The 14,440-nt window shown below is 42.1% G+C and overlaps 1 protein-coding gene across 1 annotated transcript in view; it reads right to left on the bottom strand.

Moving 5' to 3' along the window:
* Colgalt2 (collagen beta(1-O)galactosyltransferase 2) overlaps nucleotides 1–14,440 on the bottom strand; it is a 122,241-nt gene that overhangs the window by 19,339 nt on the left and 88,462 nt on the right. Inside the window, exon 6 of the mRNA XM_008824287.3 lies at nucleotides 8,774–8,893. Within this exon, the coding sequence (XP_008822509.1) occupies nucleotides 8,774–8,893 (120 nt within the window). The remainder of the gene's footprint in view (nucleotides 1–8,773; nucleotides 8,894–14,440) is intronic.

Below are 14,440 nucleotides of genomic sequence, written 5' to 3'. Positions count from 1 at the left end.
AGAGAGAGAGAGAGAGAGAGAGAGAGAGAGAGAGAGAGAGAGAAACTGATGGTGATTGTTGCTCAGTAATTTCCTCCAAATTGAAATGTTCCCTCCAGGAGGGAGGAGGGAAGCTCATGAAACTCAGAAAGTAAACACCTACAAGTCTCGTAACAAGAATTGTACGGAACCTCCCCAAGGTTATAGAAATGGTGAATGACTGCTGGGGGAGGAATCTCTCTGACCTATTGGGCTGTCTGCAAATGGTTCAGAGAGCTCCAGGGTTGCAGTTTTTGTCATTTGTCAACCACGCTGGTGTGGGTTTTTCAGTGACATAGGTGTCTGTGAGCCACCCATGCTCTTGTAAGTAACCCCTCACTTACACTCCTGTAAGTAACTCTTTTGACTCATTGGTTCACCAAGTTGGACTTTGGTGGGACCATTACTTTGGTCTACCATTGGTTTCCTATCTGGAATAAATAGACATTGTTCATGTCTCCCCAGGAAGAGCTCACACAACAGTTCTGCCCATGCCAACGTCTCCAGTATCCATGCTCCTCTGTTCCCACATCTGGAATGTTCTTGCACTTGAAGTTAGTTATGGCTGTGTGACTTTTGGGGGAGGTTTCAGTGACTGCTGCTTAGGTCCCCAGCCCTGTCCCAGGCCCACCACAATGACCACAGTAACATGTCATAGTATGGAGAAGCCACAAGTTTGGAGTAGCCCAGAATGTTCCACCAGCACATGGAAAGCAGCTGCCAGGAGAGAAAGCAGAAATGCACACTCTGAACAGCATAACTAAGCTGGTGCTGCATTCTGCCAATGAGACTTCAGCACTGTTTGATATCCCAACCTGACTTCTCTCATCCTGACCAATATTGCCCTGGGGATATGATCTGTAAACTTACCCTTCCTGTGATGCTACAGAGAAACCACAGACAATTTCACTTACAGCCAAGTGATGTGAAATTCTAGAAGGTTACGAGACAAGTTTCCTAAGCCAAACACAGAAGTTAGTCTTATTACTGCAAACACGACCCTTATAGTCATATCTCTGTGTGCCCACAGCACCTGTACTCTTCTTTACAATAGTAGCCAAAATGTTTTGGTCCTTCCTGCTCTTCAATTCTTTGATACTCTTCTAAAAATCAACATACAGGGACTACCACAAGCAGGAGTTAGCTTTTAAGAGAAAGAAACTTAAATGTACAACTCTTTCCCATTCATCATGCTGTTTCACTTGGCTTTACACTTGGAAGGGAGTTATATTTTGAGTTAACCTTTCCAGGCTGCTGGTTTCTATTTGGTACTCACATGGTCTATAATAGCGTAATAAAGCAGTTAAAGAGATTGCTTTTAGTCACTTTGCTTTCACCAAACACACACATTTGGGGGCTAGGAAGATAGCTCAGTTGGTAGAGTGCTTGCTGAACAAGAATGAAGATCTGAATTTGATCCCCAGCACCCCATATTTAAAAAGGTAGGCATTTGGGAGATGCCCAGTACTAGGTGACACATCTGCAGTAGAATCTCTACAACTAAGGCTCATGGAACACAGCAGAATAAGGGATATAGAAAAGCCTAATGCACCCCTCAACTCTCAGTAGTGAGGCTTCCATGTACATCAGAGTGCGATGTACACAGAAGGCCACAACTGGCCAAGTTTGGAGAATAAGAGACTGCAGAGTGTAGGGTGGGGCTTCTCTGTGGAACCTCACCCACCCATGGCGCAGGGACCATTGCAGAAGAGGAGGTGGAAAGATTCTAAGAACTAGGGATGGTTCATGAACACAGGGAGGTGGAAGCTTCCAGGTCACTGGAGGCTTGCTCATGTGAGCCTGTGGCAGTGGTGGCATCGTTGAGCTCAGGCAGGACCCATTGCAGCTCAATTAAACAAGGGCCTAAAGGGGAGGTGAGAAATAGGTGGTGGGTGAGCACTAGATTGAGAACTATTTGAGACTGCTTGCTCCTGTGTGAGGGACAGTATGACTTACATACGACCACTGGATGGGTTGACTAGACTCCAGTGGACGCATTTACACTGAAGGACATTTGGGTACAAACACCTGAATGAATTGGACTTAGCCTGTATGGCAGAGTGCATAGAACCAGTTTTGTGGGGGGGATGGGGGCGGTATGGATGGGGGAGGGGGTCTGGATTTGAGTGGGAAATGTTGTATGAAATTTAAAAAGCTCAATAAAAAAACACCATCTTGGGGCTGGAGAGATGGCTCAGTGGTTAAGAGCACTGACTGTTCTTGCAGAGGATCTGGGTTCGATTCCCAGTACCCACATGGTGGCTATGAACCATCCCTAACTCCAGTTCCAGGGGAATCCGAAGCTCTCTTCTGACTTCTGCAGCATTGCATGACATGGGTGCACTCACATACATGCAGGCAATACACTCACACACATAAAATAAAAATAACAAATAAAATATTTTAAAAAATCATCCCTAAATTTTTTTTTAAAGGTAGGCACTAGTGCAGTGCTCAGTACTCACCAGAGAAGTTCCTTCATGCAGTGGAGTGTGGCTAATATAGAAACCCATAACTGATCAAAATGCAGAGAATAAGTATCAGTGAGTGTTTAGCCATAAATGGGACATTTAGACCACCTCTTCCCCCAAGGCTCAGGGACCATCACAGAAGAGGGGACAGAAAGATTGTAAGAGCCACAGGGGGAAGGGCTGGAGGAAGACAGTATCTTCTGGACATGATATGACCACCACACTCATGAATGCACAACATCTGTAGTTGTCTGCACAAGATCACCACTCAAACTCTTTCTCTTTGTGTCTCTGAAACTTTTCTAAAAGTCACAAATTCCTTGACCATTCATTCTCTTGTAAGGTCCCTTAATTTTTCATCATTAGTGTTGCTTTATAAAATTCTAATCCTGGTTAAATCCAACTGTGCATTTACTCAGCACTAAGATCACTGCACAGTGATCTTTGAAACTCCACACAAACACGTCTGAGTCGTTTCAAAGTGATGCCAAATTGGCATTCGGTACTATCAAACATACTTTGCATAGTAAACTCATTTCACGACTTTTCAGAGTTCTGTTTTATGCCTTCACTTTTCTGAAATCTTCAACAGCTTTCCCAAGTGCAAGTATAAAATAGTCAGAATCAAATTAGATCTACCTCATCTACATAGAAAGTTCCAGACTAGCTGGGGCTACAGGGAGACCCTGTCTCAAAAAAACCAAACAAACCGAAAAATTGAAATAACCCAGACATGGTGAGTGAGGATCCCAATTAGAGAGGTCATTGTGGCAATGAAGTTTAGGAAGAACCAGAAAGAAGTGCTAGAAGCTGATCCTCAAGTCCACAAACCCCAAAGCATGTGCATTTGTGTTTAAGCCTTACCATCTGTTAAAGAAGACAAGCATTTCTATTTCTGTTGAACATAACCTTTATTGTCCTAGGCTACAACCATTGTTTTCTCAAGAACTGTAATCTTTTAAGCATCTTCTCTTTTATACTATCAATGCTCCTTATATCCAGGATCCTCCTCATCTCTCTCTCTCTCTCTCTCTCTCTCTCTCTCTCTCTCTCTCACACACACACACACACACACAAACTGCAATACTCCCATCTTAAGCAAACCAACACCAACAAGAAATCAAATAAAACCATAAATCACAACACTAGTTACTCCCTAGCAGCTCCATCCGTTTCTTTAGTTTACATCCCATCAAGACTCCATGTTCTCATCTCCCACGGTCTTCTCTTCATCCCACTCCAATTAGCTTGTAGCTCTATCATTGCACTAAAGTAGTTCTTAACAAGATTGTTGACAGAGTACTCTTTCTGTGTGTATCTCTCTCTGTCTCTTTCTCTGCCTCTACTCACCAGCCAGAACCTTACTCTGTAGTCTAGGTTAGTTTGGCTCTTGCCGTACAGCTCAGGCAGCCCTGCTGCCTCAGTCTCCTAAATATTGGGAATCCAGGCAAAAGCCACCATACCTGGCACAAAGCTCCATCTTGACATAAACAAAGCTCCATCTTGACATAACCAAAGATTACTTCTTTGTCCTCATTTTACTTGACTTCTCAATAGCATTTGGCTCTTTCTTAAAATACGTCTCATTTTTTTCTTTCCAGCTTTCTGGCTGTTAGTCTTCTCCAGGGATCTGACCACCCTTCCTTTCACTAGGTGAGGTCACGCTGTTCCTTGACTCAAATATCCTTTCTGTGTTGGTGATTCTCAAGTGTCTCTCTCTCTTTAGATGAAATCTTTTCCCCAAACCATATATCCAATTACTTCCTGATCTCCCTATTCAGACATTCAATAAATACCTTAAGCATACATGATCAACTCTTTCCCTGCAAAGCTTTTTTCCAACTCAGTACAGGCAAAATTTTAAAGTCGTTTTCAACTCCTTCCTTTTGTTCATGGTTTCTCTGTATCTACCACCAAAATGTATCTTAAATCTGTTTCTTATTACCTCATTGCTATAGCTCAAATCCCAACCACTAACATCTCTCAGCAGGAGAAATGCATTTAATCCCTTATACTCTAATATCCGCACCACGGCTTAAGTGATCTTTCTAAATGCATAAATCACATCACACCATCCCATGGGTTCACATTACTCTTAGAATAAAAGCCAAATTCCTTGCCATGGCCAGGATGTTCTGCATTTGTCCATGACTTCATCCCACTCTACCCAGCACCTCATTCTCAACCACACTGGCCTTTGTCCCTGGAATGTTCCCAAGCTTCTTCCTCTCAAGTAGTCTTTCTATGTACTGTTCTTTATGCTTGGAACTCTTCTCCCAAAGACGGCTTCCTTGACACAGTGTCTGTTCTCTCTGCTAAAATATAAGTTTTTGAAGCCAAGGTTTCTGCTTCATTTGTTCATTCCCAACATCATGGGAAATTTTGGAGCATAGCATGTGTTGAGTAAATGTTTATAGCGTGATCCTTTTTTTTAAAGCCTTCATTGGCTTCTCAGGATGGATTTTCTGCTTTAGCTGGATATTCAAGGAGCATGGCAATTAAGTCACTCTAACTTCTCAAACTCTTTTTCCTTCTACTGCTTTAAACCTACTTTCTTCTAGGGTGGAAAGTCTTTGTGTGCTTAGCCTCTTTCCTCTGTCTGCAGTGTCCTGATCGTATCACTTCTCTTGTTTAAACTCTACGCTTCTATCCAAGCTCAACTTAAGCAGCATTAGGACTTGATGTTTTCCTGGACCACACAGGCCCCAGTAACCTCGCTCTAACAACAAATCTGTGTTGCCCTTTTATAAGCTCTGTTTACAGCGTAGTACGTTGTTGATATCTTCTTTTATATCACTCCTGTCTCCTCAATTAAACTGTAATCCCCTGAAAACTGAGAAATGGTTGTAAAATGTTGTTCCAGTTATTTTTTGCTGCTGTGATAAAACAGTCTGAAGAAAAGCAACTTGGAAAAGAAGGTGTTTATTTTAGCTTATAACTCTAGGTCACAATCCATTATTGAGGGGAAGTTAGGACACGAACTCAAGGTGGGAGCAGAGGAACCAGAGAGGAAGGCTGTTTATTTCCTTAATCTGACTCATACTTAGCTAGGGTCCTTATACAGCCCAGGTCCAATTGACTAGGGTTGGCTCCACCCACAGTGGGCTGGGTCCTCCCACATCAATCATGAATCAAGACAATTGCTCACAGACCTGGCTGTGGCCAATCTGATCTGGGAAGTTACTCAATTGAGGTTCCCTCTCCCCAGATGACTCTAGATTGTGCTAAGTCAACAGTAAAAACTAGCACAAATGTTTTGGTTTTCTAGTACCTTCATAGAGTGACTCACATCACAGGTAAGGATTCCACATTTATTCATTTAAAAGCACATGTTCTAATATTTCTGTCATTATTGTCTGATAACACTGTCAGCACCATTTTTTACAACCTATTGAGTTCTAGATCCTGTGTGAAGTGTTTTCAATATCTAGCTCATTTCTACTTAGAGGATATTTGACAGATATGATTTCATTATTACCAACATTTTATTCATCCTACTTGGGCCTTCAGTTTATATTTCTGCATTATAACCCTCAAAGTTTTGTTTTCCAACTGTTTTATTATTCCAATTATGCTCTATATAATAAAATTCAGAATGTGAATGTTTAGCAAAATTATAACTACATAGACTAAATACAAGAATTAGATAAAGTATCATTTATACATCACTTAACACTAGAGTTGCCACATGTAGAGAGATCAATCCTGAAAGTAAGCCACGGGTTCTTCTCAAATGAAGTCTATACCTGGCTAGAAAAGGAGTCATGTATATTAGCAATTTATAATCACTAAGGTCTTTATTGACAATGCGTATATCTTTGCATACTGAGAACTTTCTACATGCTCAGTCATGAAGACAAGATAGCATAAGCTTCCGGTGGCCTCTCTGTCAGCTGTCATTTACTTGGCAGTCAAGGCTGGAAGCCATGAAGTGAGAATGGTAAGGGAAATCACTTTCACCAAGTGCTGATGAAGTCATAATATGGTCACATGTCATCATTTCATGAACCTGACCTATCTACACACACACACACACACACACACACACACACACACACACACGCAGTGTTTTGTTTTTTTCCACCCTTCTGAAGTGTTGCTAAAAGTGACTCTCTTTTCATAAGTGACAGAGCCTGAGTTCAGGATGATTATTCTGGCTCCAGGTTCAGCGCTCTTGAGAACAGAGTTCTCATTCATTTTATTTTCATTTATCCAATCATCTGTTCATTCATTCAGAAAATATTTGTTTGGTAGCACGTATATACCATGTACTATGCTAGGTGCTTGGGATACAAACCTTGTCTTTAGGGCCTGGAGCATAGGGAAAGAGGCAGAAACAGTACTGAAGACATGCTTGGCATACAAGCATGAGGACTTGGTTCAGATCTCCAGCACTCACATAAAAGCCAGGTGCACACCTGCCACCCCAGCACTGGTGAAGAGGTGCACACAGCAGGCAGATGCCCTGAGCTCACTGTCCAGCAGGTGGCCAACTGGTGAACTGCAGGTTCAGTGAAACGATCCTGCCTCAAAAATAAGGGGGAAAAGCAATAGAGGAAGACACACAACTTTGACCTTTGCTCTCCACATGTGCTCATTAACCTATACCTGCATGCACATGTGCATACAAACATGAACACATACACATATAACACATACACATACACATACACATGTGCACCAGCCTCTCTCTCTCTCTCTCTCTCTCTGAGAGAGAGAGAGAGAGAGAGAGAGAGAGAGAGAGAGAGAAATTCACAAAAATTATTCCTAAGGGCTGGTCCAAGAAACACTGCCATAATGAAATAACCCTTGTTCTACAATTAATTAATTAATTAATTAATTAATTAATTAATTCATCCAGCAACCAATATCAATTGGATATCTATCAGCTGATGGTCATTATGCTAGGTCCTGAGACTAACATGATACAAAAGTTTATAGTCTAGTGAACAGTGGGAAGCAGATACAGACAATTTAATGGATCTAAAAATAAACTTTCTTTCAAACCTCTCTTTTATTCTGAATGCCTTATTCTATTTAAAATTCCTAAAGTTACCCAGACATTGGTGCTTCCTTCTCCTCACCCACTTGCAGTCAACTCTTGGCTGTATCCTCTCACATCTATGTCCTGAGTTCTCTTACTCTGTTTTTTTTTTTTCCCTTTTCATTCCCATGACCGCTGCTCCAGCTCAGATCCTCCCTATCCTCTGCCTACTTTGCTATGTAATGTCTAAATGCTCTTCAGCTTTACTGTAGACCAGCACCCACTGCTGGCTCATGATCCGTTCACTAATTCTCTTACACCAGAGTGACCTCCCCAAATCCTAATTTCAACCTGACATTTCTAAGACTGGATTCTTTCAAAAGCTTCCCTCCCTTCAAGAAATGTCCAGATGTCTTCTAAGTCATCGGAGGCTCCTGCTTGGGCTCTTAGCCGCTTTCCAGCTTCAGTGTCCACTGTGCTTCCCATCCACCTTCACTGTGATGAGTAACAGAAAAGATTCTCTCTGGGAAGCCATTGCCAACTTCCTCCCTGGGACTGGTGGATCAGTTACCTTTTCTTCACTGGACACCAGTAACTTAGCTACTGATGATTAAACATACCGTAAATTCTGAAATCATGTGAGACTCAAGGGAGAATGACAATAAGTGTTTAAGGACATCAGATATGGAGAAAACACTTGATTCAAATTCTGATCTGTCTTCAGTAGAATGATAGAATGATGTGGAATGTTACTTAAGTTCTCTATACCTCAATTTCTTCATCTTGAGTATGGGGATAATAGTATTCTTTTAAGGAGTTGTTATGAGGATTAGAGACAATGCACAAAATGTCATAAGCTGTTGTTAAGTTGAAGTTAACAAAATACACACACACATACACATATATACACACACACACACACACACACACACACACAGTAGTCTGCCCTGCAACCTTGGAAATTTCTATTACCTTAATACAGCAGTTACTTGCCCAAAGTCATAAAATTAGAAAGCAGCAAAGACAGGACTTAAAATCCATTTCACAAAGCACTATTATAGCACTTACTACATCATGTAAAGAACATTTACTTGTGGTCCAGCTGTCCACCGGGCTAGAAAGCTCCCTGAGGGCACTGGCCTTGTCCTACTTGTATTTCATAGGAAAAATTCAAGAATGAATGAACAGATGAATAGCTGTGCTTCAGGGAAGGCAGAAGAGAGGCCATGAGATGGCAGGCCTAGAAGAGGAGGGATGTGGCTGAGTTGGTTACTGTGACAATGGCTCCTGGGTCACTCACTCATTGCTTCTATCTGAACATGGATAAGGTTCTCGATGTCCTCCTGCAGCGTCTGATGGGGCTTCAGAGGAATGGGCAGGTAGCCATAGTGCTCTCTGTTGCAGAGGTACATCTGGATGCCTGAGAAGCCAAGAGAGGAACAGAGTCAACCAACAAGAAGACACACTTCTTAGTGACAGCTGAGGGAGGGGAGGGAGGGTTGTGGTTGACACTGAAATTGAACAAGTGCTTTGTTTTGGGTATTGTCTGCAAATCTTAAAAATATTCTTGTATTAGAAAGGCAAAACAGCATCAGGGGCTCTTAAGAATCCTGGGCCATTCTTCAGTGCAGAGGAAATTGATTTTTCTTTATGAAGGAAAAGTGCACCCATGGCCTGAGACGAACACTAAAGGCAAGAAGCAATCAAAAGGGAGGCACGGAATTCCCATTCCGGAGAGCAGAAGGGAATGCGGTAATCCACACACAGGAAATAATGAGAAGATGGGGAATGAAATCCATATTTGATATGAAAGCAAAAGGGGAGCTCCCACAAGACTGACAGATTATTAAGGCTAAATCCAAGCACACAGAGAACAAAAACGTTTTAAAAATACAAAGGAAATTTAAATTTTTCCTTGATTACTTTCCCCTGTACTGGCATTGGTTTGGAGTGAACCAACAGACAAAACTTCCAAAAAAAGTTCACACAGGGACAAAAGAAATCCTTCTTCTCAAGTCCTGTTAAGAACCCACAGCTTGACAATGTTAGCGAGTTCATGATCCTCTCATATCCAAATATGGTCTTCACACCCCACCCCCTTGAATTGGGGGAACTATAAAGCATCTGTGTTCAGTCGGACAACCAGGAATGAAGGAACAAAGATGGTTTCACATAGGCGCAGCGGTAGACAGTCCCGGCTAATCCAAAGCTTCCTTAGTAGAAGGACAAGGCTGCCAAGCTCTGGGTCATGCAGCTAAGCCTCTGATTTGTTGGTTGCTGCAATCATCCTCATTTTCCTGAGGAAATTCTCGTCATAGAGACATCTTTATTTTCGGTAGATAAAAGTTCCAGCAGTCAGCTGCATCACCTGCTATGCCAGGTGAAGCTGTCTTGTGGCATTAACAGAAAAGAACAGGGTTGAAAAAGGCCTTTATTCTCCACCTCCACTGAATCTGCTCAGTTTCACCAGGCCCTGTCACTTCTGTCTTCTCCAAGTAAACTCACTAGCTGTACTGTTTGCTCATGTGAATGCTTCTGAGAACTGCAAACCAATACGTACCTCTTACAAAATTGTAATGAAATCAGGAAATGGAAGAACAAGATGTATAGCTAGGTTGCCTCTATGCTAGTTAGACAAACCTTTTTACCATTTAGCTTTCCAAAGTTTTCGTACAAAGGGAATATGGTACCTAGCCAAGCTATCTATCAAGTGTGAAGGTATAAGAAAGACATTTTCAGACATGCAAGATCATAAAATATTTATTTCCCATCACACTTCCTCAGAAAGTTACTGAATAATGAAGAGGATGCCTGTAAGGGAGAAGAGGAGGAGGGTAAGAAGGGGGAGAAGAAGGAGGATCACCATGCACAAGAAGGGTTCGAGACACAAAGCCAGAGAGCTGATGCATGACAGAAGCAAACTGAGTCCCGGGTTGATGGCTGTGACAGCTCTGAGATTAGAGTGTTACCAGAAGAGTCCAAGACAGACACCTTCACAAACGAAGAGATCATCTGATAATTCTGAACATGCTAAGAGAAGTTTGAGAAAATAAATGATTATTTTTCAATTACATTAGTAATCATGTGCACATATACACATACAGAGAAGGGATTAAGTTTGATGAAGGAAAATATATATAGTCTATTAATGACTGATCTTGGGGGTTTAGGTTCATTGATTATATAAAAGCACCCAGTATCTTTTAAAAAACTATTTTTATTTTATGTCTATGTGAGAGAATGCCTGTACGCACATACATCACATGTGTGAAATACCCATAGAGGCCAGAAGATGGCATCCTATCCCCAGAACTGGAGTTGCAAGCAGTTGTAAGCTGCCATGTGGATGAGGGGAACTGAACCCAGGTCCTCTGCAAGAGCAGCCCGTGCTCTTAACTGCGGAGCCACCTCTCCAGCCCTGATACCAAGCATTTAAAATTACATCCAGAAGACAGGGTGATGGGAGGGCAAAGCAAACGCCTATAGTGGAGAGTCGATTTTTAAAGTCTGAAATAAAGACCAAAAATGCAAAAGTAGCAACACATGCATGCTCTTTAGAAGCGAAACTATAAATATTATGCTGTTACAACCATCTGCAAGAGTGGTATGTAGAAAGTGTTCATGTAATAAATCTTAGGTTACTGAATTCTACTGAACTCTTGTATGGGTAATTTGATTTAAAAAAAGTTAAGAAGGAAATGTGTTGAAAATTAGATAAAAATCTATGCAAAGATCTGGTCCTTCTAGTGAAAGTTTCTAGGGAAAGGTCTTATGAGAAAGAAAGGTGAATATTACAAGGGAAGAGCTTTGCTTTTCTTACAAAGACACCATACTCTTTTGTGCTCATATGTACCTAAGTAATGAAGACTGGTACGTGGTCTCCTTCCTTGTGATGAACAAAAACAGACTCAGGCTGTGAACTGTCTAGGGCCACACAGTGAGTCATTAGAGGCAAATCTTTGTCCCTGAGGGCCAGTTCCATTTGCTCTCTATCCACCTGGAATTCAGCACCCTGGTCTCAGGGCCACTAATCCCTGGGACTGTTATCTCCATGCAGGAAGGCACTTTTGAACACCACCAGTGATGCTCCTGAGGTAGGTCTGTCTGCCCGTTACCCACATCACTTACTGTATGTGGCTTACAGACGTTTGGAATATGCCTGACTGGTGCCAAGGATGACTCCTGTGGCCATGGTGTAGAACCCATATCACTGGCTACATGGGAGGTAAACTCTTGACTCTGGCCTCCTTATAGGCACAGAGACTTGCCTATGACACTGTGCTCTCTATTTGGACTAGATAGCTATCCATGGCAGAGTCACCAAAACCCTTGGAATGACTCTGTCACTCATCATTCCCATAGTTTTGCTTTTAAAGGGCAAGATGTGTGGTTCTATGGTCTTGCTTAGGATAGACAGACAAATAGACATTTTGCTTTCATTGTACATTTAAATAATGATGTTCCAATGGATAACACACAGCTAGAGAACTTTGGAACAGTGAAAGAATATCAGGATTTTTCAACAAGACTCTCAAGAGAGAGGGAAGTGCTTTGCATTGAAGCAAGGAAAGGAAGCACATCAAGACGTGCCACAGGCTGCACATGGCTCCCAGGTTCATTCATGGTTTTCCCGGAAATGGTGAAATACTACTTTAGAACAACAATTGTTAGGAAATCGCCTTGACTGATTCTTTGTTGTCTTGTTTGCAGTTGGTACCACTGATCTATCCCTCAGTATGCAGCATTGTCAAAAATTTAGCTATGTTTTCACAACTAAAGGTCTGAACTCCCCAACAAACACAAACTCTAACACAACGTTAGACAGCAAAGTGGAACCTGGTAGATTGAGCTTCTCCTTCCCTCTCCACGAAACTCTTCTTTCCCCAGCTGCTTCACCACCAGCTCTGAGCATCCTGACCTGCTTTCAATGTCCCACAAAGAGGCTTGGGAGTCTATCCTTATAAACATATCGAAGAAAGGGCAGAGATGACAAATTCTAATCCGGTCTGTACCACTCTCCCAGTCCAAATGTCCAGGTACTCGTTTAAAAATAGGTATCATCATAGTTTACTATACCAATCAAAATAATGCCTTATGCAATGACTATCCAGGACATCTCTGTTAGGCAGTAACCATCTCACTCATAATTATTCACAGCTCACTTTCTTGGAACATTCTTGTTTCAAGCTCTGAAGCAAAGTACTGGCACAACTTGCAGGAACAGGAAGGCCCTGCCCCTGCTTATTGTCCTGGAGAAGTCATAGCAAACCACACATCAAACTGAAAGAAGCAGCTTCCATTAACATGGACAGAAGAACCTTCATGCAAACTTCCAAACCACCTGAGGCTTGCCTTCTCCCTGACACAAGTCTGGAAAAATGCTTACAAAAGCCAAGCCATCTAAATCACTCTAGCTAATGGGAAAATCAGCCGTACACATTTCTAAGACATATCCTTTCTTTTCAAAGGTACAGTCAGTGAGTGGGACATCTATGGCCTGATGTGTGAGTTTTATCTTGGATTTCTAGCTCTTATAATTCTAGAGAGTATTATGCAAGCCGCTAAGGGAGAAATTCAATCAATGGTCCAAACCAGCCCTAAAGGATTTGTGTTAACATTTCTCATCTTTCAGAATCTCCCCAGCTGCCTAGAGGCTTCGTGAAATCATTTTCACCATAACTTAGGTGACCACAGTGAGTTTACTTCACCATCTTCTTAGTTTCTAAACCCATTTTGCTAGAGGCTAAGAGGCATATTGATAATGGGCCCTGACTGCAGTCAGAAAGATCTGAATTACTCAAGAAAGTTTTGCTTTAGTAATGTCATGTATTTTCCTGAGCTGTTTTTGTGAATTAGTCCTACCTGATGGCATGGGAGGGAGAAGAAGAAAAAAACCCAACTTTTCTTCTGATTTGTCCTTCTCAAGGAGCCTCCAGACTCCTGGGAGTGGAAGTGCTTTTCTAGCGACTCATCAAATTGTCTGACTTTGCCTCTCCTTCCGTGGAGGTGGGGACTGAGACTCCTGGCTGCCTCCGGTATCTATTCTTCTAGAATGAGAGAGCTGAGGTTTACGACTCCACAGAATAGATATGACATCTGAGCCTCCCTCATAGTTAGGAATCATCTTCTTGCTAAATTCTGGTTAAGGAGTCATGTATGGAAATGCTGTGTTCAGCCTTTGGACTGCACTTTGATAGGGACAGAGTGCCATAGTCCTGTTTCTGCCTTGATGGCTGGTGCATCCTTGGTGGTGAGGCACCTTGGATCCTACAATGAAGGGCAATCCCTCCTGGAGCATGGAAAGGCAATATAAAGGAATCCAGGATGCTGAAAACAGTGGGACAGAGATTAAAACAGCCCAGATTATTTATGAAAAGAAATAAACATCCGTTTGTGAAGCCTGGAGACTCACCAATGTTGTTCTGTTATACTTTCCAGTTTAATAAAGAGACTCCTATAATTAGTGACAATAATATCATTAGCATCAGAAAGCCATTGAGATTTTCAAGATTCTCAAACCATCACTACTCTCTCCCTGTCAACTCAGACCCTCCCCCAAAGGGGTGGAGTTCTGGGTAGGGACCAATCCTGGCTCTTGGTCTTTGGTGTTCAGGCACCCCAACACAGAAGGTTCCGGCATGATTGCTAGAAACAATTCATTGCCTCTAACATACTTGGAATGGAATACTTTTTTTGTTTTTTGTTGTTTTTTTTTTTGGTCTTTTTTGAGACAGGGTCTCCCTGTAGCCCCAGCTGTCCTGGAACTATGTAGACCAGGCCAGCCTTGAACTCACAGAGATCTGCCTGTTTCTGCCTCCCGAGTACTGGGATTAAAGGCATGTGCTACTACACCCAGCTGGAATACTTTTTAAAAACTGAGATAGGAGTATTTTTAAGTATAATGCCCCAAATGCAGGAGCTGGTCATTTGCAGTGTTTCAATGGAGACACTACAGCCAAGCATAAAC

The sequence above is a fragment of the Nannospalax galili genome, unplaced genomic scaffold (assembly GCF_000622305.1).
Source record: "Nannospalax galili isolate Female #2095 unplaced genomic scaffold, S.galili_v1.0 scaffold227, whole genome shotgun sequence".
Taxonomy (NCBI): Eukaryota; Metazoa; Chordata; class Mammalia; order Rodentia; family Spalacidae; genus Nannospalax; species Nannospalax galili.
This window is presented reverse-complemented; position numbering and strand designations above follow the sequence as displayed.